Source organism: Pipistrellus hanaki (assembly GCF_964339955.1).
Source record: "Pipistrellus hanaki genome assembly, chromosome: 13".
NCBI lineage: Eukaryota > Metazoa > Chordata > Mammalia > Chiroptera > Vespertilionidae > Pipistrellus > Pipistrellus hanaki.
Genome location: NC_140515.1, coordinates 19449733 through 19473822, shown reverse-complemented (window position 1 = coordinate 19473822; position 24090 = coordinate 19449733). Strand labels below are relative to the sequence as shown.

Below are 24090 nucleotides of genomic sequence, written 5' to 3'. Positions count from 1 at the left end.
ATAGCAGAAAAGGATGACATCTGTCTTCTGATACGATGTTTACATTATAGTTATACCGACATGTAGAGTAACTTGCCATTTAGCAAACACATCTGAACATTCATGTTTCCATATTCCAGTGAAGGTTGTCTCTGGCAAAGCAGTCTTTTGAGAGGCTGTGTCATATATACTTAACTGCCATTGATGAAATCTACATTGGCCTCTAGGAATGTATATATAACATCACTATATATATATTAGAGGCCCCATGCACTTGAGGTGGTCCCTCAGCCTGGTCTACACCCTCTCGCAGTCCGGGAGCCATTAGGAAACATCCTTAGTGCTTCTGCCACTGCTGCTGCGCTCGCCAGCTGTGAGCCTGGCTTCTGGCTGAGCAGTTCTCCCCCTGTAGGAGTGCACTGACCACTAGAGGGCAGCTCCTGTGTTAAGTGAGATCGAGCCAAAAACCGGCTCTTCAATATCCTTCAAGTGGTCCCAATTGCAAGAGGGCACAGGCCTGGCCAAGGGACCCCACCAGTGCATGATCAAGGCTGGGGAGGAACAAGGGAGGTTAGCCAGTGGGGGAGGGACCAAGGGAGGGTTTCAGGATATGTCTGGCCCATCTCACTCAATCCCGATTGGCCAGACCCCAGCAATAAGCTCACCTACCTGTTGGAGTGTCTGTCCCCTGGTGGTCAGTGCACATCATAGTGACTGGTCAATCGGTTGACTGTCTTCTCCCTGGTGATCAGTGCATGTCATAGCAAGCAGTTGAGTGGTCTTAGCATATCATTAGCATATTAGGCTTTGATTGGTTGAACAGATGACTGAACAACCAGACAATTAGCATATTAGGCTTTTATTACATAGGATAGTGTATAAATACATATATGTATATATTCTTGTTACCAGGAGTGTCAAATCATTGTCTGTCCAATAGAATTATTTTAAGCTAGACAAATTTTAGAACAAAATCTGGAGAATACATTAGATAGGTGATACATGAGATTGAAAAATCCAGGTATGGGGTGTGGCATTGACAGCAGTGGAAAAGATAACTGGGATATTTAATGAGAACAGATCAGCAGGAATTATCAATAGAGTGATGTATGGACAAAGGAGAGGGAAGTGGCAAAGATAACACTGAAGTCAAGGCTTCTTGGGTAGGTTAGACTGAAGGAGGATGACAACTGATTTAGCAAGATAAACTGGACCAAGATGGAGAAGAAGGTGCAAAGAGGAAAGGGAAGGGATGTGCAGTGATCCATTAGAGCGTTTTACTGTGGAGTGTGGCGATAACAATGTCCTGAATTTGGTTATTGACCATAATAATGGAGAAGACAGAAGTGTTGACTTTTATAGGATTTATAGGATGGAACCAGAATTCACTTTGGTGTTGCATTTGTCGTCATAGCCTTTCTTCTCATTAAGTTGCCAGAATTATGCATTATTTTACAACAGAATGATTGAAGTGATTCTCAAGTATGTATTTTAACTGCATAGTTTTCCATTTGATTGCAAATAATTAACTTGCATTTTCTTTTCTGTCTTTTCCTCTAGGACTTAGAAGAACAAAGTCGGTTGATAGCTGCTTCCAGTAGACCAAACCAAGCCAGTAGTGAGGGGCAGTTTGTTGTCCTTAGCAGTAGCCAGTCAGAAGAGAGTGATTTGGGAGAAGAAGGAAAGAAGAGAGAGTCAGAAGCATAAACTTATCCTTGCTTTTGGTTGATAATTCTCCCCTTCAAATTTATTGACAATTTCTGTGGGGAAATGACTCAAGGTAACAACTATGTTGAAATACCATGGAGGAGACTAAAGTTTATATTGGCTTGTTTGTTTTAACTTCATTTAAAAAAATAAGATTGACCTTAATGACTTAGGTTTGCATTGATTTCTTTTCCTCAAAAATAATATGCTATGCAGTAACATCAAATTCCATATGTCTAAAAGAAACCTGTTCATCTCCCTAAAGTAGATTGCTGAGGAATTACACTTGCTCAAGCCTTTTTCTCTTCAAATTGTGAATTAATTGTAACTGGCTATGATCGTAAGAAATCATTTATTCTTCAGCTTCAGATATTCATGGTTACTCTCTCTTAAGAACATTTTGTCGGTGGCACACTCTCCTTCCCAGGGCCACCGCTGCACCTTTCCCTTCTGAACCCTCTTGTTCCCCCTCAAGCACACATTTCCTAAACTCTAAGGAACCCCGGGAGACTTGCAACCCGGGAGTGTGGGCAATGGCATCCCAGGCTAACCCCTGACACCTGCCTCCAAGGCCCCCTTTTCTCTGACTTTCCAGGGAGCTGACAGCCCCACCTGGGCTCACTTCTTTCACTGTGACTTATTTCTCAGTGAGTCTTCACAGCCCTGCCGAGGCTCTCCCCTGTTACTTCTGTCCTAAGCCCTTCCTGTTTCACTGTTCCCAGCTTTAATAAACATATTCTTTAAAAAAAGAAAAAAAAAGATAATTCTGTTGTTAGTGAGGAAGCTTTCAACTGAATAGGTTCAACATTCTTTATACAGAGAATTGTACAAGTTTGCAAATATTTTAACAATATTAAATGTGCAATAGAACTTTTATAAAATAATTAGAAAAGACATTTTAGACTTAAGATTTTAAATTGTGGCAGGTGGTACTAACTGTTGATTCAGGGTACTTTCTTGGATTGCTCACATTTCTCGGATGTACTACACCTGGTGCCATTGGGAAAGAAACTTAAATGTCAGTTCAGTTACTGTTACAGCCCTGGGCATTTTATTATTACAGTCTTAGTTCTCAGGTTGGTACTTGAATTATTGCTGCAGAGCAGTAATAGTTAAAATAAGATTTTGGGATTTATAAAAAGGGATTTTTGTTGTTGTTGAAGTACATTTTAGATTAAGATTTAACATGTAAAGATATTGTTAAAGGGTAATACATTGTATTTTCTGCATTGAGTGAGATACTTTTTATTGAAAATCAAGTGACATTTCAAAAGTTCTATAACAATTACGTTTTCTGCTTAAAGTAAAAATTCCCAGAGATTAACTTAGAAAATGTAGTCTTCTAAATTTCAGATTGATACTCATAGTATTTTCATAATCCCATGTTTTGATAACATACTGATCACCACTTTATATCCACAAAGGCAAATAGCTAATATAGGAGAATAGAGTAAGTTGCACTAATTTTTGTAAATACGTGTATTCTTCAAATGAGTGAAATGTCTCATTCCATGAAAGACTAAAAAGGAATTGAATGCTTGGAATAGAAGGGTTGACCAAGGAAGGATTTTAGCATCGTGTTGAAGTTAAATGACATTTCTCTACTGCCTACTTCTATGTCAACAACTGATTTTTTTTCTTACATTGCTGATAAAAATTATGTTCCTATGTTTCATATGTAAAAGTATATGTAGACAAGTTATATTGAATGAACTATTTTAAAGTTATACATTTAAAATTTTCAAGAGATCAGCCACTAAAACTAATTTTAATTTTTAAAAAATTTTTATTTATTTTTTTAATTGATTTTTTTTTTTTTTTTTTTTTTTTTTTTTTTTTTAGAGCAAGAGGAAGGGAGAGGGATAGAGAAATAGAAACATAAATGAGAGAAACTTCATCGATTTGCTGCCTCCTGCATGCCTCTTGCTGGGAATTGAGCCTGCAGCTCAAGCATGTGCCAATGGGATAGAGAGGGGGGGGATTGAACCAGTGACCTCTTGTTTCCTGGTGATGCTCAACCACTGAGCCACACTGGCCAGGTAAGACTAATTTTACAAGGGAAAAAAGCCTCTTGTTTTTTTTATGTACAGTTAATTTTTAGTTCTGAATTAGAAATGGCATTTATTTAGTTCTTACAATATAGTGTGATTGTTTCACACTTTATGTACACTGCTTTCTGTATAAATGGGATAGGTGTTTAGATATAAAGATCATGATACTCTTTTATCCATGTGCCAAATGGGAATAATGATTACTTGACAATCATTGTGAAGCCTTATGTTACCAAAACATTTAGTAAAAAATAAAAAAGTAGAAATTTATGGGATACTTTTTGAAAAAAGTTTTTTTTTTTATGCTTACTAAAGGAAATGCTTTCACAATAATTTGTGTATTGTTCCTTTTATAGAAGGTAAATTTTCTTCTGTGGTCAGCACTTGATTAGTCTTGCAAGTCATGCTTTTGAGACCTTTTTGAGAATTAGCGTTCTGTTTCATGAAGTCTTTTGTTAATACTATGAAGTTGTTAACTCACTTAGCTCAGATGAAATTTGTCATCCAACAAGGGGAGTGGTCAGCATTAGGAGTCAGTTTTACTAGGCTGGTGTTTTACCTGGTAGTGACATGCTGACCTTTGTTAGCACTCTGGTCAGTGAGGTAGAGTTAAGGGTACTGGAAGGCATAGGATTGCTGGACAGACTTATAGTTCCTTTTAAGTTACATTTTTATAGGAATTTCCACAATCACACAAACTGTCCATAAGTCAGACTAAAGCACATTCCAACGCCCTACAGAAGTTATGTGTGGATTTAATAATTTTAGACGATTCACCTTCTATTCCATTACTAGGACTGTAGGAACTATTCGATTACTGCTGATATTTAAGCATCAACCTTAATAAACTCTTTTTTATTAAAGAAGGCTGCCCATGGGTTTCTGCATATGTTAAACTTTATCTTTGTTAACCTTTGAAATCCCTTCTAGGGTTGGAATGCTTTGGTGTTAATTGAATTAGACTTTGGGATCTCTTACTCAGATTCAAACTTATACTTAATGTTTTGTGTTTTTTCTTCTTTTTAAGAAATTAACCAAACAGATTCTTTAAAAGGAAAAAAAATTAAGTCTACCTAATTTGCTATGTACTCTGCTACCTATATGAATGTACCAATGGTAATGAAGTCAATAGATGGGAAACAAGTTATTCCTTCTCCTTTTTAAAATGTTCAAAACTTGCTAATGAGGGACTGAAGCTATCACTTTAAACAGAATCCCCAAAGTCAGTGTAGTTTTTGCCATGCCTATAATTACTTTGTGATTAATTTCAAAAGAATTCTCAGCCTCTCCAGTCAGGATAGTAGATTTATTTTACCTTTTTGCTTGTGCATAACATTCTATGTAACATATAATCTTGAGTGGTAAAGGCATCAGTTAATTTTGACTTATATGTAGGAGCTTGAAGTATTTGAGTTAAATCTTATAAATGCTGACAGACCCTAAGAAGCCATGTATTATATAAAACCTCTGCCACCTGAATTAATAAAGTGAAAATATTAACACTGGTTTTGACAACAACCTCCTAACATTCAAACTGTACTTTAAATTTTCAAACACACTGACTGTAGCAAGACTTTCATTTTATTACTTGCAAGTTTGGTTTTCTCTTCTTTCATGAGATTTTCCTCTTCTACATTAATAAGTAATACATAAAAATTTGAAACTGGAACTATATTATACTTTTTAACCAATCTCTTGTGGCTAAACTCATGTAATTCAGTTAATATAAGAATTAAATTATTAATCTCACTAACATGAGATTAAGTTATAACATATGTAAAACTGCTTTATATATTTGTAGTGTAAGTGAATTGATTAATTCTTATTTCACTGATGCTATTAATTATGCAGCACTGAATTCACGCTACATTTACCTTTAGAATTGGATTTGAAGAATTCAATGTAATTGTGGTATACATGTGGGGTGGAGAACTTTTTCATTTTGTCAAAACAGATATTCTCTGACAAGGCTTCAGAAACTATGCTGTAAGGAGATTTTTAATGTATAATAAAGTCCATGATTTTTGTACCATAATTTTTGTATGAAATATTTGACAAGTTCTGATTTTATTTGTCCAGGTAATTTCAAATGATGCTTATACATCTAGCCCCATTGCAACTCCCTAACAGCAAAAATGAAAAAAAAAATTGTCACTCATTGAAAAGTAATACTAATTCTTCACTAGTGACTCATTTATCTTTTAGAAAAATAAAGATACTTCTCAATAATTACCCTGCACATGTTACAGACAGTGTGACTGTCTACTTTCTATGTGTGGTTCTATTCAAAGAAATTCCTCTCATTTAAAGGTTATTATGTATACCAGCTTAAGTGTCTTGGGCCTGAAGTTGTAATACCCTGTTTCTCTGAAAATAAGACAGTATCTTATATTAATTTTTTCTCCCAAAGTTGCGCTAGGCCTTATTTTCAGGGGATGTCTTATCTTTCCATGCGCTAGGTCTTATTTTTGGGGAAACACGGTATTACTGCATATTCATCCCATGGGTTCTTTAGAGTTTCCTGTACTGGGAGTTCTTTTCTGCTACTGGGAGTTTCTGTTCTTGTTTTGAATTTTATAAAATGTATAAACACTTTTACAAAGTCCGGGGTGGGGGATGGAATTAACTTTAGAATTATAAGTGTATATGTCTTCTATATATTTAAAAGGCTAATATACAAATTGTCCCACTGGGAGTTCAACCAGTAGACTGGGAGTTCAATTGCTCGCTATGACATGCACTGACCATCACGCGTGGCATGGAACAAAGGAAGGCCTCAGCTGACAGCCAGAAGGCCCTGATTGCCCCTGATCACTGGCCAGGTCTAAGGACCCTACCCATGCATAAATTTCGTGCACTGGGCGTCTAGTATTTGTATATTGGCATACATATAACTCACGAGTCACTTATAAACAGATACCACAATTTGGTGTAAAATAAAATCTATGCCAGCTAGTTTTGCAATTTTTGAGAAACTAGTATTAAAAAATTAAGTCTGTGCTTATTCAAATCGTCTATATAGCAATGAATCACCACATGAGAAATATAACTTCAGTTCACCTAAGATGGACTGTATTATGCTAAGAAAGTATACTAAGACTAAACACGTAAACATTAGGCTGTAGCTGATCGTGCCTGTGGTGGAAAGACTGTCATCCTACCTCTCTGTGCTTCCTGTTGCTGTGCCATCTAAATGCTACACAGCTGTGGCTGAGTGATTGTCTTCATTTTCTTTCTCACTTTCCACACACAGAAACCTGTCCTTAACATACAGCATAGACAGTATAGAAATAAAAAATTTAAACTTAGATCTTATAACTACTTCTACCAGTGAGCCCCTCCTTATGTCCAGTACTGGTCTGGTTGGCTCAATATAGAAATGATAAACCATCATCCTTTTGAAAACACTTGTAATTTCTATTCCAATGATCACATTAACCAATAAATGGTAACCCTTAACCAGGGTTTTGTGGAAAGGGATGTATTATTTCCCATTAACAATGAAATAACAATTGAAGATTCTATTTTAATTAACCCACCTCACCTCAGTACTAGACTAAACAGATACTAAACTGGCCTTGCAATCACATTTTGTAGTATATATACTTCTCTATAAAAAGGATTGCTGTTAATCATCTTGCATTGTCAGAGGTAGCATTTATTGAGCATGTAGAAATATGTATTCATACACTTAGTATTAGATCAATATATAGAATTGATGTTTTTCAGTTAATTGAAATTTTTACTGTTTGGTCTTTTTAAACTACTTTTCAAAATGCTAGCCATTGATATACTGAAAAGCTATGTTAGAGCAACTTTGAAGAATGTAGACTGAAGGCTTTAGTTGGTAGGTAAAGTGAGAAGTAGGAATCATATAACAAGTCAAATTTTAAGGAATATAGCTGAAGAACTATACCTTTTCAAGCAGAACAGTTTGATTACCAGGTTCCTGTGAAAAATCCTTGTCCATAAAGGTCATATTCTTTGTAAAGGACATAAGCTTTTAGACGATTGGGTAATGGAAGAAATGACATGAAGACAGGGCAGCGCAAATGCAGACGTCCCATACACTTCCGGATCTTTAGGCGGCACAAATGTTTTAGGGAACGAGGGTTTGCTAAAACGAGAGAGGCAGGTTATCCACAAGGAAAAAGAATTGATTTTTTTAAAAATGACTAGGGTTTAGTTAGCAAATGTATTTTATTATGCTTAAGCCATCAAAATTTTCCTGGGACAAAATGGGAATTTAATAGGGAAACAGCCTTTTACTTCTCACTCAACCTTTATAGAGAATGATTTCAGAACCATGTCAAGTTAGAGTCCAAGGACCGGCAACTGCTGTGGGTCTGGCCTGTGAGATCTGAAGTTCTTAAATCTGCCACCTCTACCCAGTCCTGCCCTTCACGATCAGGCTAAAAACTGAAGACCACTACTCGGGAGGAAATTAAAGGAAGTTCTAATTTGACTTGGTTCTACTGTGACAGAATTTGGTTTGAAAAGGTCATTTGATATCTTTGCTTTTCTCATCTATGTTTTTATTGCCATTTCATACCTTTTAATTCATCTTTCTACACTGTTACATAGGATTAGGATAAAAATAAAACCAATATAATAGTGCAAATTAAATATATTTACAAACTAACATTTTAAAGATAGGAATATATTTTTCTTGGTTTCGTTAGGTCAACTTTTTAATGAAGAGAAAAATGTTTTATAAACCAGTAAGAATTCAATTAGTATTTTTGATAATCTGCAAGAATGATACTCACTCAAAATATTATGGATTTCTGACCAGAGCCCCTGTTGCTGGAGCACAGCTTTCAACTTAGAACATATCCGAACTTGATCAACATAATCAAGCATTACTCGAACAACCTTTCCAGAGAGATGTTGCAGCCATGACAAAGTTATTACTTCACAGAACTGAGGAAGAAAATCAGAACTATGAAAACTAAGTGTTTATTGTTTAGCATAGTAATCAAACGAGCAGTAAACTCAGAATGCAAGGTCTCAAGCTTCTCATTTATAAGCCAGGGTGCTGAGCAAGAAAATCTATTTCTTAGCTTATTATTTGGAAAAATATTTACTATGTCTATTATCCCCTCTGCTTGGCCACTAATAAAGGTTGTCTTTCATTTGTGCCACGACGTGGCCACCTGGGTTCTAGCCAATGAGATGTAAGTGGAAGTGTGAGCAACCCCCAGGATGCCCTTAAAGAAGAGCAAGGAGTGTGCTACTTCCTCTGCCTGCCTTCCTGGTGGCTGGGATGTGGATGCAGGTTTCTTGTGGATTTGTGGAGCTGTCCAATTAGAAGGCTATTTACTTCCTGGCCTTTATTTATTTGAGAGAGGAATGAGCCATCTTATGAGAGCCACTGTTAATTTTGGGTTTTCTATAATTTAGAAAGGGATCTGATAGTTTCTATCTTTTAATTCACCCTGTTATTTGAGGGGTCTGATAGTTTCTATCTTTAATTCACATGGTCTTACAGATGTCCATGTAAGAAGTCAAGTAACATGTGAAAAGTCAGAAAATAATACAAGATATATGCCTAAATACCAAATCCTAAACTAATCATAGCCTAAAAAATAATAAATCATACAATATTTTGTCTTTCTTTTCAGAATTGATTCGAAGTACTTTCTTACTTATTTTCAGATGTTATAGGAATTCAAGTGGTTAGAGTGTATCTACTTATGCTAAGCACAGATCTGTAAGTTGAGGAAAGTGAACAAGAGCTTACATTCATGTATTAGCGGGGGAGACATAATCAGTAAAATTAAAAAAAATTCAGAAATGGTAAGTGCTATCAAAGAAATAAACAGTGTTAGAGTGATTAGGGAAGGGAACTGAGACAAGGGCCTGTTTGAAGAAGTGATGTTTGGAATGAGACCTGAAGGGTAGCGGCTGTAAAAGTGGGAAGAGCTCAAGTTGGAGGAAGGGGAAGTCTAGTGTGATGAGAACCAAGAGAAAAATGCCTCAAGGAGGGCATGATCAATTATTGTGATTCTTTTTTTTCATCAAAAAGGTGACTAAAGAAAGCCATTTAATTGTTAGTGCTAAAAGAGCCAAAAACTTAGGGGGTGCAGGTAGTGGGGACCCAGAAGCATTTTAGCTAGATACCAAAGAAAAAGGGGGAAAAATAGGGAAAAAGCATAATTTATATGAGACCACCTTCATTCTTGAAACATTGCTCAGATGTTACTTCATTTGTGAAACTCCCTACGTTGAGTTAAATTACTGTGGTTTTTGTTGTTCTGTTTCTGTATCTTTTACATCTTTCGACTATTGTGTTTTTCCCATCTAAAATCCAACAATGCACTCTGGAGAGGATGAAGGGAGTCTTCCCTAGTGCTATGTCAGGGCCACCGATAATGACAATACAAGGTGATACAGCCGATACTGTGGACTCACCAGAGTATCTTTGATAACTGTAGATGTCCAGCCCTCAAAAGCATAGATACGATGAACTTTGTCCCCATGAGGACAATCAAAGCACCGTTCTGTGTCATACCCATAATTCAGCAGCATCCTGAGCATGACTTCATCTTTCAGGGTGTATTGCAGTGCTGATGGGAAGTGTAACGGGTTGACTTTGCAGAAGTAATTTACGTTGGCCCCATGCCTTAGCAGCAGACTTATCAGCTCATAGTTGCCCATCCTTAGGGCTATCTGGAGGCAGTTAACTGGGTCTTGGTTAGGCAGGGCTCCGGCACGCAGAAGCAGCTTAACTGAAGAGAGGTCACCATTTGATACAGCAAAATACAAAGCTGACTTCCTATGGTCATCGTAGTGTTTGCGAATTCTCTGATCTAGCATGAAATTTACATCAAATCCAGCCTGGATGAGAAGTTCAAGGCATTCAGGGTGTGCTCCTGCTGCTGCACAGTGAACTGGACTGATGCCACTCCGCTTAATTGCAACAAAATTTGTAACTGGAATCAAAATCTTTAGAGCTCTGAAAAAAATTTCAAAGTGCATAACAAAGAAAAAAAATATTTTTAAAGATGCAGCTAGGTAGGTCAGTTGGTTAGAGCATCATCCTGATATGCTAAGGCTGCAGGTTCAATCCCTAGTCAGGGCACATACAAGAATTAACAAATTCACATTTCTCTTCATCTCCCTAAAAAAGATGCATTAAAAAAAAAAATGCAGCATTAGCATGTTTATGATTGTTTTATACTAGCACTGGATGGTATTAGTAGTCCCTGATACCAAAAGCTCAGATACCAAGTAAAGCTAAATGAAACTACTGTCTAGATTACACACTCAGAATTAGCCCAGGCAATGAGACTTGAGGCTCCTCATATTGCCTAAAGACCTGATAATGAAATAGTTTATGTCTCTTCAATGACTACAGAATGTGCCTGACTTTACCACTTTCTAGATCAAGAGTTTATCTTTAAAAGGGGTATTGGAGGCCTGGCCAACTAGCTCATCTGGTTAGAGCCGTGGTTGGCAAACTGCGGCTCGCGAGCCACATGTGGCTCTTTGGGCCCTTGAGTGTGACTCTTCCACAAAATACCATGGCCTGGGCGAGTCTATTTTGAAGAAGTGGCATTAGAAGAAGTTTAAGTTTAAAAAATTTGGCTCTCAAAAGAAATTTCAATCGTTGTCCTGTTGATATTTGGCTCTGTTGCCTAATGAGTTTGCCTACCACTTGGGTTAGAGCATCATCACAGTACACTAAGGTTGTGGGTCGATCCCCAATATGGGCACATACAATAATCAACCAATGAATGTATAAATAAGTGGAATAAGAAATCAGTGCTTTTCCCTCTCTTCCTCTCTCCCACCCCCTCAAAATCAATTAAAAATTAATAAAAGGGGTGGGGGGAAATAAATCAACCAAAGGACTTGTATGCATGCAAATAAGCACAATGGACTCAAGATACTGGGGGTGGGTGGGATGAGGGCATGTGACAGGGAGTAGGGGAGGCTGGGGGAAGGTGAATGGAGGGGGGAAAAAGATATATGTACTAATATATATAATACTTTAAACAATAAAAAATAAAATATATAAAAGGAAAAAAATAAATAAAAGGGATATTGGAGTTGCAGAGATGAAGACTATAAATTTCCCAGAAGCTGCTCCAAAAAAGTAGCTATTATTTCCATTATTTTCAATATTGTAATTGAACTTACAACAAGTGGCCTCTGTCGGCCGCCACGTGAATGGGTAGGTGGCCTGAATTCTTAGGGACATTGGCATCAGCTCCATATTCTAGCAAGAGAGTCACAGAGTCTGGATTTCCTCCTCGAGCAGCTTCAAGTAAGACGGAAGAAGAATCTGAGGCCTGGCCACGAGGATCAGCTCCTGGAAGGAGAAAGATTCTTGCTATGCTAAAAGTCTTTCCCACGGTGTTGATGAAGCATTCTTAAAAACATCACCACTACCAAAAAGCAGTTATTGAACAGCCACTTTAGCAAAGCACTAAGAATCAATGAAATAAATGTACCTCCTGCTCAGGCAGTTTATAATCTAGTTGGGGAGGAGGGAAATTGTGTAATCTCTATAAATAGGTTGGCTTGCAGAGTAATTTTAGAAGGTTTTTTTTTTTTTTTTTTTAACTTGGTAATTCCAGGAAAAATAATTGTATAAAAGGTGGTTTTATTTCCAGACCAGTTTACAAAAGCCCACCTAACTCAAAGCAGACGTACACAGGATGTACCAACACTTCTGTTGAACTCTGCCATCTATAGATGCTATGGTGGAAAGGGTCCTGTTTCTGTTTTAACTTGTTCTTAGGGAGCTGTTCACAGTAAGAGACATTATAATTGTTTTCAGTTGAAGTTTTGGACTGCTGATAGTGAAAAGACCGATTGTAGATCCCTGTGTGGGGAGTGTCATGTGAGTGATGGGGTAATAAAAGAGTGCAGGCATATCTCAGAGATATTGTGGGTTTGGTCCCAGACCACCATATGATCACGAGAATTGAAATAAAGCTAATCGTAATCTTTTTGCTGGTGGAAGGTCTTGTCTTCAATTTGTAAAAACACTACACTGACGAAGCACAATCTAGTGAAGTGCAATAAAACAAGGTGTGCCCATGTGGGTCCAGGCAAAACGCCCTCCAGAAGAGCTCGGGGCTGGGGCTGTGAAAGGACCCAGGGCATGAAGGAAGGAGGAAGGAGTTTGGGGTCAGCTGTGGAAGACCTCTTAGTAAAATGGGCTTTAAAGAAAGAGTAGCATTGGAATGGACAAAAGGAGAGGAGAGCATTCTGGGTACCTTCACAGCTCCCATAAAAAGATGCAGCGACTTTGCCCTAGCCGATTTTCCTCAATGGTTAGTGCGTCAGCCCTCAGACCAAAGAGTTACAGGCTTGAGCCCAGCCCTGGATCAGGACATGTGTGGAAGACAACCAATTGTTATGTCTCTTTCACATGGGTGTTTCTCTCTGTCTCTCCTCCTCTCTTCCATTCTCTCTAAAATAATCAATGGAGCCCAGCCAGGTGTAGCTCAGAGGTTGAGAGTCGACACAGAAATGAAGAGGTCACTGGTTCGATTCCTGGTCAGGGCACATACCCAGGTTGCAGGCGCGATCCCCATTGGGGGGCCTGCAGGAGGCAGCCAACCAATGATTCTCTGTCATCACTGATGTCTCTCCCTCTCCCTTCCTCTCTGAAATCAATAAAAACATTAAAAAAATAATAAATGGAAAGAATATCCTTGGGTGGAGAGTAACAACAACAAAAAAGATGCAGTGACTTTAATGTAGGACAGACTCCATGGTCATTAGAATATAGTGCTTGCCCAAGGATCGTGTTCCGAGAATGCAAGAAGAAATGTCTAATAAACTTCCACGTAATGAGTCTTCATTATGTACTGGCTCCTTTATATGCACAACAATTTCTAAAGTTCACAACACCCTAAAAAGTAGATGCTAATATCTTCATTTTAAAGATAAAAAAGCAGAGGCACATTGAAGCAAAGTGACTTCCCCAGAGATGCACAGCTGGTGAGCAGGGTAGTCAGGATTCATGTGCAGGTGGGCCAGGCCAGGGCCCATTTCTCTGATACCATGCTGCTACTCAAGCAATGCAGGTTAGTAAAGTAACTCAATTTGGAATGAGGCAGATGTGGGTTCAAATCTGGATTCTGCCATTTACTAGCCATGTCACTTTGTGCAAGTCACTTTGTAAGGGGGTCATTTAAGGGGAGTGCTCACTCACACCTCACTTTTGTCAACCAATACTGGTTTCTTTGAAGGGTTAAGGATTTCACATCTGTTGGCACTCCTCTTTATATTTTAATCAATAATCTATAGAAAAGGTTGCTCTTTTTGTGTAAAGGCTAGAATGCTGCTATTTTAGGATTTTCAGTAGCTAATTTTAACATATGCTTCTTCCAAGTATTTATATTAGGCTTAAGTGAAATGTTAACTATTATTATTTTGAAGCTTTCCATGAGGAGGAGAATACTTACTAGTTTGCCTATGGTAGTATGCTGATGGTATAGAAAATCTTGCTTTGCTCTAGTTGGTTTGGCTAGACCAGGTGGGCCAGGCCAGGGCCCATTTCTCTGATGCCATGTTGCCATTCAAACAATGCAGGGTAGTAAAGTGATGCAATTTGGAATGAGGTGGGTTCCATCCCTAGCCCCCATCGGGGCACATGTGAGAGGCAACCAATAGATGTGTCTCTCTCACACTGATGTTATTCTCTGGCTCTCCTCTTCTCCTTCCCTTCCCCTTCCTTAGTGAGGATTAAAAAGTAATTAATTAAAAAGAGAAAATCTTGCCTTTCTGCAGTAATATTTCCATGATTTCCGTGTGCCCACTTTGGGCAGCAAGTGCAAGAGGAGTGAACCCGTAGGAGCTCTGTGGGTCAGGGTGAGCCCCAGAAACCAGCATGAGTTTCACCAGGTCCCGTCTGCCCAGTCTGGCTGCTTCGTGGAGAGCTGTCCTCTCATTGGCACACTGCAGATTGACATCCGCCCCGTGGCTGATCAGCAAGGACGCCATGTCGTAGGAGTTGTGTAGAACAGCTGGGGAATTAGAAGGGAGGTAGGCATGTGTTCAATAGGAAATTAAGGCCAGAGTGCCCTCAGGCTTCTTGAGGAGCTCTTCCTATTACCCAAATGTGCCAGCATTTTGTGTTTGGAAATAGATTATAAAATGAGGTATATATCAAATAATATTACCGTATTTTTCCGGCGTATAAGACGACCCCCCAATTTTACAGTTAAAACATAAGTTTAGGCCTATATTCGCTGTATAAGACTACCCCCCACTTCCGAGGCAACACCAGTTCTTTTTTTAATAGACCGCCTCTCTGACTCTGGCCAATCTGAGCAGGTTTTTTACTAGAACACAGTGTAGCTTCGGGTACAGAACATGTATAATTTGCATGCATAAAAAGCCTGCTTGGATTGGCTTATTAAAAAAAGAACTGGTGTTGCCTCGGAAGTGGGGGATAGTCTTATACAGCGAATATAGGCCTAAACCTATGTTTTAACTGTAAAATTAGGGGGTCGTCTTATACGCCGGAAAATACGGTAATAGTGTTTTATTAATAATATTATCAATAGGCTATTTGTTTTTCTGTAAGACATGACCAATTATTCATTGTCTTATTGGTGGCTTATGTGGCTGAAAAACAGACACAAATTTTCATTTATAATTTTTAAGTTTCAAGAGAATCAGAATGTCAGTACTCAGTATAGTCCTAGAAGTGCTTATAGCTGTTTTAAACATAGAAAAACAAAAGCAGTGATATTTAGGCAATTATTTTGAAGGTTACATTTTGTTAATTAAAATTCTCTAACTGGCCTTTCTGCATTTATGCTGTTAATCTTTAATCCTTCAAGATTCTAAAACACCTCAATTTATTCATTTCCCTACCCATTTGCTAATTATTTGCATGGACTAAAGACTCTTGTGAGTGCCAGAGGCTGAATCAGTAGGAATTCTGCTCACAATAACGTGCCATAGAAAGGGCTCTAACTGCTCTAAGACTGAAATGTAGAGTGCCAAGGGTGCTGGGCCATTTTTAATTCATCGAGCCGGCACTCAGTGTGCCCTTTCATTCTGGAACACATGTACTTTGTTTTGGAAATCATCTTCTTGGCTTATTTCATTGATGGTCTACTGCTTCCACCTGGTCTGGTCTCCTTCTAGCATTCCTATTTTTTCTATAATTTGTCCTTCTAGTTTCCTTATTTCTTTTTCTTTCCTATTCTATTTCTTATCTTTTTATATGCGAGCTTCCCTAAATTCTATCTCCCAGCATTTGTTTTGAGTTTTTATTTCTGCTATCATATTTTTAATTTCCAAGAGGTTTTGTTTTTGTTTTGTTTTGTACCTTAATTTTTTGGTAGCTTCTATTATTTCATTAGTTTCTCTGAGGAAAATTATAATTTCCCCTATGTTTTATTATCCTAAATAATCTATTTCCGTGAAGTTGCTTATATTCGTTTCTTTTTCTTTTTTAAATATGTTTTTTATTGATTTCAGAGAGGAAAGGAGAGGGGGAGAGAGTTAGAAACATCAATGATGAAAGAGAATCATTAACTGGCTACTGCCTGCATGCCCCACACTGGGGATCAAGCCCACAATTCAGGCATGTGCCTTGCTTGACCTGGAATCGAACCTTGATCTCCTGGTTCATAAGTGGATACTCAACCACTGAGCCATGCTGGCCAGACTATATTAGTTTCTTGTATCTTACCCCATAAAACAATTACTTAACTAAAACTTTAGTGAATACTTAGGAGGGAGCAAAATTAGGCATTTGTATTCAATCTGCCATCTTTATCTGATTTTATCTGGCTGCTTCTTCCTCCTCTGCTTTCTTGCACCAGAATTAACTGGCCCAGGTAAGGCACCATGCAAAATGATCAGTGCTTAACCTGGCAGCGATTTTGCATCAGGCCACCTCCCAGGCCCGTCTGTGGAGAGCTCCAGAGGGCCAGGTATCTCTGTCTGATCCGCTGGGATGAAGTGACAGAGCTGCAGCTGTGTACAAAAAGCTGCCTTTGACAGCTGTGGGCATGCAGGAGACTCAGAGCCACAGACTCTTCTCCAGAGACGAGATGTTACTTTACCTGTAAGAAGAGGAGAATTGCCTTCAAAATTCTTGGCATTTGGATTGCAGCCATTGAGAAGCAGAAAACTGGCATTTTCTAAGAGGCAATTGCTGACAGCCAAAAAAAGTGGTGTTTCTCCATTGTGGGTGGTTTGCTCCCACACGCTGGGTTTTGAAGCTGAAATAAATCCGTTAGACCACATAGGTTAAGATATAAAAATAAATAGGACATTTATTTCTCAAAAGTACTGGAGGCGTTATAAAGGGAGTTTACCTTTCAGGGTTATTTCCAAAATGTTTGTATTTAATTGCACTGCAGCCTTATGCAGAGGAAGCCGGCCTATCTCATCTGCTTCATCAAAAGCAGAACAGTACTTGGTCAAGTGTAACAATGCGTCTTCCTCGCCTGTTAAGTCAAATCGGAGCAGATTCACATTTGGCACACATACGGGGCAACCTATGCTGCTCCAGAATTCTACCATCAGGCTTAGTATATGAGACAACGTCATTCCATCACCATCTTTTGTGAAAGACAGATTTCAACGGCACAGGACAAAAAAGCAGGATGGCCCTTCCGCTATCATTCCATCCACTACGCCCTGTGAATACCCATCACCCTGTTACATCAAAAAAACGGCCCTGCCCACCAAGAAACCCTGACTCTTTGCTTAATTGTTCTGAAGTATTTTCTCCCAGGAAAGGCCACACCAGACTCTTGACAGTCAGCTGAGGACCCCATGTTGTGCAGCGTTTGGGAGAAACCGCTTCGCTTCGAGGCTTACAGAATGTAGACGGAAATCCTGCCAGCTGTCATCATCCCCTCTACCACAAGTGGAAGGGGACAGAATAGGAAGAGTACTTAACTGTCTCTATTGTTTCCACTATCTTCTTACAGTCAGTGCTCAAAAAGGAGTGGAAGCTGCAGAGGAAAGAAAAACATGTCATTCCCCAAACTTAGGAAAACACCAAGATATCTGACATAAAAAAAAAGGGAAAGGTAAAGGCAATAATAGTTAACCAGGGATAAACTCAGAGGGGAGGTAATGACTGAGGCTTAATAGAAATACTTCCAAAATGCAGTGGGACTCTCAATGTGTGCGTCTGGGGAAAACTCCTCTCCCACATGCAAAGACTGTGTCAGAGCCTGGATCACAGCAAGCCCTTAATCATGTTTTCTGAACTGAATCAAACCTACTAGGACTGAAATGTCACATTATACTATGATAAAATTTAATGGCTAATCTATAATGTCAATGATTCTAGCCAAAATTATTATTTAAAAATATAGTAATTAATCCTGGTGTAAGTTTTAAACAATAATCATGGTCAGAATTTGGGCTAAGAAAACACTATTGGCAGTTTCTAAACTAACATTTTAATTTAAAAAAAATATATATATATATATATGAAAGAGTAATATGCAAATCGACAGAAGGGTGGAACAACCAGAACAACTGCTTAACTAGTCGCTATGAGGCGCATTGACCACCTCTCAGTCCCTCCCCCTAGCAGGCAGGCACCGATCCCTTGATGGCGAACAAGGAACTGGGGGTGGGTGGTAGCAGCTGCTGGCAGCCAGGGAAAATGGTCCTGGTCACAGGCCAGGCCTAGGGACCATACCCATGCACAAATTTCATGGGCCGGGCCTCTAGTTTAAAAATAAAGTTTCAGCTGAAACCGGTTTGGCTCAATGGATAGAGCGTCGGCTTGGGGACTGAAGGGTCCCGGGTTCGATTCCGGTCAAGGGCATGTACCTTTGTTGCGGGCATATCCCCAGTAGGGGGTGTGCAAGAGGCAGCTGATGGATGACTCTCTCTCATCGATGTTTCTAACTCTGTATCTCTCTCCCTTCCTCTCTGTACAAAATCAATAAAATATATTAAAAAAAATAAAGTTTCAAAGGTCACTTATGAATAATTATTTTTAAACCTAGAAAATAGAGATTGCTACCTTCCCATTTTCTTTGATAATTCAATTAACCCAACTTGAAGAGAATAAATTTCCTTAGACAATCTGTCCTGCTTACAATTTGGTCAATTAAATTCTCTTAAGCATTTAAAATTGTACTTAGAGATTTAGTGTTGTATTTTTAAAAAAAAAAATATATTTTATTGATTTTTTACAGAGAAGAAGGGAGAGAGATAGGGAGCTAGAAACGTCGATGAGAGAGAAACATCGACCAGATGCCTCCTGCACACCCCCTACCGGGGATGTGCTCGCAACCTACGTACATGCCCCCAACCGGAATCGAACCTGGGACCCTTCAGTCCGCAGACCGACGCTCTACCACTGAGCCAAACAGGCTTTGGCTGTATTTGGTTTTTTATGGCTGCTGTAAGAAATTGCCACACAATTAACTGGCTTAAGATAACAGTTTATTAGAGCTCTGCAGTATGGGATGGGTTTCCCTAGGCTAAAACCAAGCTGTTGGTGGGACTGTGTTACTTCTGGAGGCTCTAGGGGAGAATCTGTTTCTTTGTCTTCTCTAGTTTCTACAGGTCTCCCACATTTCTTGGATCATGGACACCTTCCTCCCATCTTCAAAGGCACCACTGTGGGGTCGTACCGTCTACCCTGCCATCTCTCAGGTTGCCTCTCCTCTGCCTTCCTCTTTCATTTCTAAGGATCCTTATGATTACATTGAGCCCACCTGGATAGTCCAGTGAATCAATTAGTGATCTTAACTCCACCTGCAGCCTTAATTCTCTATCGCAGTGACTTTAACCTTTTTCATCTCATGGCACACATAAACTAATTACTAAAATTCTGTGGCACACCAAAATATACTTTTTGCCAATCTGACAAAAAAAATAGGCATAATTTTGATTGATTTATAAAACAATAATTAATAATAGTAGTAGTAATTACCTACCCTTTTTGCTCCAAGGTGACTTAAAAAAAAAAAAAATTAGGTGCCTATGCTTGTATATAAGGATTTCTGGTACCAAGAATTAACCAATCAGATGCAACATTATTTGTGATGTGATAAAAAAAAAAAAAGTGCAATTCTATTATATGACTCATATATAGGGTATGCCCCAAAAATGTATACACACATTTTGAATAGCTATAAAGGCAGTATTTATTAAAATACCTTTTCAAAATTGAGACATCAGCTGTTAAAGTGTGTATACATTTTTTTGGGGACACCCTGTATGTCTGGTTCAAGACAGGCATTCACATAAGATAGCTATTGTTGTGTTGGCTGTTGTAATTTTTTTTTTTTATTTGATACTATAACGGGAAAAAGGTGAGTGCTCCCGACTAAATAGCATGTTTTTAAAATTCTTGCAGCCTGGCTGACATGGCTCAGTAGTTGAGCATTGACCTGTGAACCAGGAGGTTCTGGTTCAATTCCTGGGCAGGGCACATGGCTGGTTTGCAGGCTTGAAGCCCAATAAGGAGTGTGCAGAAGGCAGCCATTCAATGATCTCATCACTGATATTTCTCCTGTCCTCTCTGAAGTCAATAAAAATATATTAAAATAAAATAAAATAAAATTCTTTCAGTACATTGGTTGAAAATTGCTGCTCTATTGCCATGTAAGGTTACATATTTATAGGTTCTCGGGATTAGGATGAGGACCTTTTTTTTGGTGGGGGGGCATTATTTTGCCTATCTCAAGTGTATTCTAGTTTCCTTATTCCTTCAAGTGCCTGACCAAATCATCGAGCCTTCCTAAGTATCATATTCAAGTTTAATAAATGAAATTTATAACTATAGTCAACTATAATTTCTCTAAAACATTTTATTACTCTTAATCAAAATCTCATACCTTTCAACTTAAAATCATGATTTCAAAGTCAATTACTCAATGAATTAAAAATTTTTTAATAACAATATTAATATAACAGATAATCTAACGAACCCAATTTCTTTACAAAACTTTAATGATTATTCCTAAATTTAACACAAAAGTGTAGGGTGCCTGGCTCTTTACTTACTAGCTCTGTAGCCTTGGGTAAGTCTTAGTCTCCTTATCTCTAAGTAGGAATAATATTATCTACCACATCAAGAAGTAATGACAATTAAAATTTAAATGAGTTAATATTTATGAAATGCTTAAAACAGTATGGCCCCATGAGTGTGTTACTTATTAATTTTTATTTACTTAGTAGTTTATTGACTTTTAAATGTTTTAAAAAATATTTTATTAATTTTTATTTTTAGAGAGAGAGGAAGGGAGAGGGAGAGATAGAAATATTAATGATGAGAGAGAATCTTGATTGGCTGCCTCCTGCATGCCCCTAACTGGGGATTGAGCCTGCAGCCATTTGCCCTTGACTGAAATCGAACACATGACCCTTCAGTCCACAGGCTGATACTCTATCCAGTGAGTCAAACCAGTGAGGGCGTAAATATGTTTTTTATTGGTTTTAGAGAGAGGAAGGAAGAGAGATAGAGAGAGGTAGAAACATTGAGAAGAGACATTGATTGGTTGCCTCCTGCATGCTCCCTATTGGGAATTGAGCCCAAAACCCAGGCATGTGTCTTGACCAGGAATCGAACTGGCAACCTCCTCATGCATGCAGGAGGTTGTGCCACACTGTTAGTACATCAAAAATACTATAGTTTTGATGTACTTCAACATCCCTCTATCTATACTAATAAAAGGGTAATATGCTAATTAGACCGGGTGACTGGACATCTTCCAGATGTCCGACTTCCTTCTGGACAATTAGGGGGCGACCAGGCTGGCAGGGGGGCAATTGGGGGGCAGCCAGGAAGGCCAGCAAGGGTGCAGTTGGGGGGCAGCCAGGCTGGCAAGGGGGGGCAGTAAGGGGGCAATCAGGCAGGCAGGCGAGTAGTTAGGAGCCAGGAGTCATGGATTGTGAGAGGGAGTTCCGACTACCAGTTTAGGCCTAATCCCTGTGGGCCTAAACTGGCAGCTGGACAACCCCTGAGGGGTCCCTGATTGGAGAGGGTGCAGGCTGGGCTGAGGGGACCCCCTCCCATGCATGAATTTCATGCACTGGGCCTCTAGTTTAATTTTAAAATCTCTTGGGTTAAAACACATTTATCCAGTTTAACTCCATCAGGTACATAGGAGTCACCATCACAAGCAAACAGGGTTTATCACCCTTGAAAAACAATAGTAAGTACTCAGGGGATTGAGGTTGCTGATCAGCCAGAAAGCATTTGACTAGGTGGGCTCAGCTGCAGACAGCCCATTTCCAGGGAGATTTTCTTATTCTATTAAAGTTCTTTTTTAGTGTCGTCATAACAGATCTCTAAACCCACACCCTTCAGAACCAGTTAGTCACTTCTTCTGAATTTAAGTTTACATAATTCCTCCTTTTGATTTGAAATTAAAGGTTGAAGATAATTTTCTATGTGTCTTGGTTAGATTTATGTGTCTCCTTAGCCCCTCAAAGACAAGATGCACAAGAGTTCTCTAGCCTTTCATATTCTCATGTGTCTTCTTTCTGATTATCAGTCTGCATCTCCTTATCCTGATTTGCTGCTAACCTCCATCAACTGTTTTCTTTTTAAAAAATATATTTTATTGGCTTTTTACAGAGAGGGAGTGGGATAGAGAGCCAGAAACATCAATTAGCTGCCTCCTGCATGCCTCCCACTAGGGATATGCCTGCAACCAAGGTACATGCCCTTGACCAGAATTGAACCTGGGTCCTTTAGGTCCACAGGCTGACATTCTATCCACTGAGCCAAACCGGCAAGGGCTAAACTGTTTTATTTACTGCATAATTAAATTATAAATTATGTCCAACTTTTTCCTGTTTTGTTAGGCATCAACTCTCATAGATATTTTAAGTATATGTGCAGCTCCTTGGATTCTGACCCTTTCTCCTGTTTTTGTCAAAACACTAGTGTCAACTCCTGAGTACTTATGCTACATTGGTAATGAAATACCATTACCTCTCATTCCCAGGTGCCTGCTGTGCAGTCCCTGGCTTGTGAATATCCTGTAAACTCTGTTGAATGATGAGTTGGATATCAAAGTCCTTGTCTAAGTCTTCATCACTGGTATAATTATCCATATGAAACACCTACAGATTTAAAGTCAGAATGAATTAAAAATATTTTCCTAGTTGGGAAAACAGATTATCAACTGCTTAAAATTATACATGAAATTCAGAAAACTACAAAACTGATAGTATTGATGAATGAATAAAATGCAAAATTTAGAAAACAAGATATTCATTAAAAATTTTTTTCCTAGATTTATTTTCTGAACCACCCAGATTCAATATAAATTAGAAGTTTTCATGAGTAACCATTTACTTAAAGCTTATTCAGGAAAAATGATCTTTCATATGAAACTCAGGTCAGTACCATTGTAACTTTGAAAATGCTTATCTTCATCTATTTTAGAGTTGACTAATGAGTTTTTTTCAGTGATTATAGCACTCACTCAAAAGAACATCTTTTCTACATTCAGTGAAAGTTATGCTGAAAAAATATGTTATTTAGTTAGTAAATATTAAACATGAACATGTTATAGGAATAAATAATACAATAAATAATAGGAATAGTAGTAGTACAAACCAATGTATTTTAGTAGGCAATATATCAATTGTTTTAAAAGAACATTTCAGTTTTAGCATAGAATAAGTTTGATCACATACCAAAGACTTTTACCTTCTGTTATCACCTTTACGACAGCACTGGAGTTTTCACTGTTAAAGATTAACACATCAGAATTTTCATTTATATTTAGAATCTCCACTCTGCTGTAATGACCATTCCATTAATAGCTTTACTATAAATACTTGATCATAAGACAGTCTGGCACATTCTCCTTGTTTTTTCACTCGAGGTTTAGCTCCGTTTGGGAATATGATCTCTTTTCTTCACTGCTATATTCATCAAGCTTAGAGGATTAAACATTTAAATTCTATTCTTGGAACAAATGCTTATTTTGTAGGGGGGTGTCCACATGAAGTGAATTCATTCTTTTAAGACTCACATACACAGCCACTGCAAAAACAGAATAAACTTTCTACTTAAAGAGAAGCCAAACATTTTGCTCTAACCAAAATATCAAAAGTGATTGTTGTAATGGTTCTGATTCACTGAGTAACTGCACCTACATTTTCTTTGGGTTACAGAGCTACAGCCAGAATATCCTAGGACTTCTAAGGAAGGAATTAACTCCACATGGGATAATAAAAATTTCTGTTGAACCGTTTTAAATTGTTAATGTACAGTAACATTCTGAATGAACACTAAATAAGAACAATATTAACTATTAAAAATAATGAGTCCATGTGATATCTAAAATGAGCTATGAAGCTAATACCAAGAAGCACAAACCATTCAGGTATGCAGGATCTCACTGCCTTTGTGAGTCCACTTCACTGC

At 38.3% G+C, this 24090-nt stretch overlaps 2 protein-coding genes across 4 annotated transcripts in view; one reads left to right on the top strand and one right to left on the bottom strand.

The window, feature by feature from the left end:
- APPL1 (adaptor protein, phosphotyrosine interacting with PH domain and leucine zipper 1) overlaps positions 1-4603 on the top strand; it is a 34869-nt gene extending 30266 nt beyond the window's left edge. For both annotated transcript variants that reach the window (XM_084903056.1, XM_084903055.1), the window contains one exon: positions 1540-4603. In XM_084903056.1, coding sequence (XP_084759182.1) covers positions 1540-1686 — 147 coding nt within the window. In that variant the 3' untranslated portion in view covers positions 1687-4603. The remainder of the gene's footprint in view (positions 1-1539) is intronic.
- On the bottom strand, positions 825-23417 carry ASB14 (ankyrin repeat and SOCS box containing 14). Of its 2 annotated transcripts, XM_084903076.1 has the most exons (11): positions 23355-23417; positions 22645-22775; positions 17624-17683; positions 17039-17172; positions 16784-16942; positions 14480-14725; positions 11883-12054; positions 10152-10695; positions 8507-8660; positions 7654-7854; positions 2309-2424 (listed from the first exon to the last, which is right to left on the bottom strand). In XM_084903076.1, the coding sequence occupies exons 2-10, from the start codon at positions 22764-22766 to the stop codon at positions 7676-7678; spliced, it is 1770 nt and encodes a 589-aa protein (XP_084759202.1). In that variant the 5' UTR covers positions 22767-22775; positions 23355-23417; the 3' UTR covers positions 2309-2424; positions 7654-7675. The 2 variants fall into 2 exon arrangements, with proteins under 2 accessions (XP_084759201.1, XP_084759202.1); XM_084903075.1 differs by lacking the exons at positions 2309-2424; positions 17624-17683; positions 22645-22775; positions 23355-23417 and adding an exon at positions 825-1617 and having other exon boundaries at positions 17039-17560.
- Positions 23418-24090: the final 673 nt, after the last annotated feature.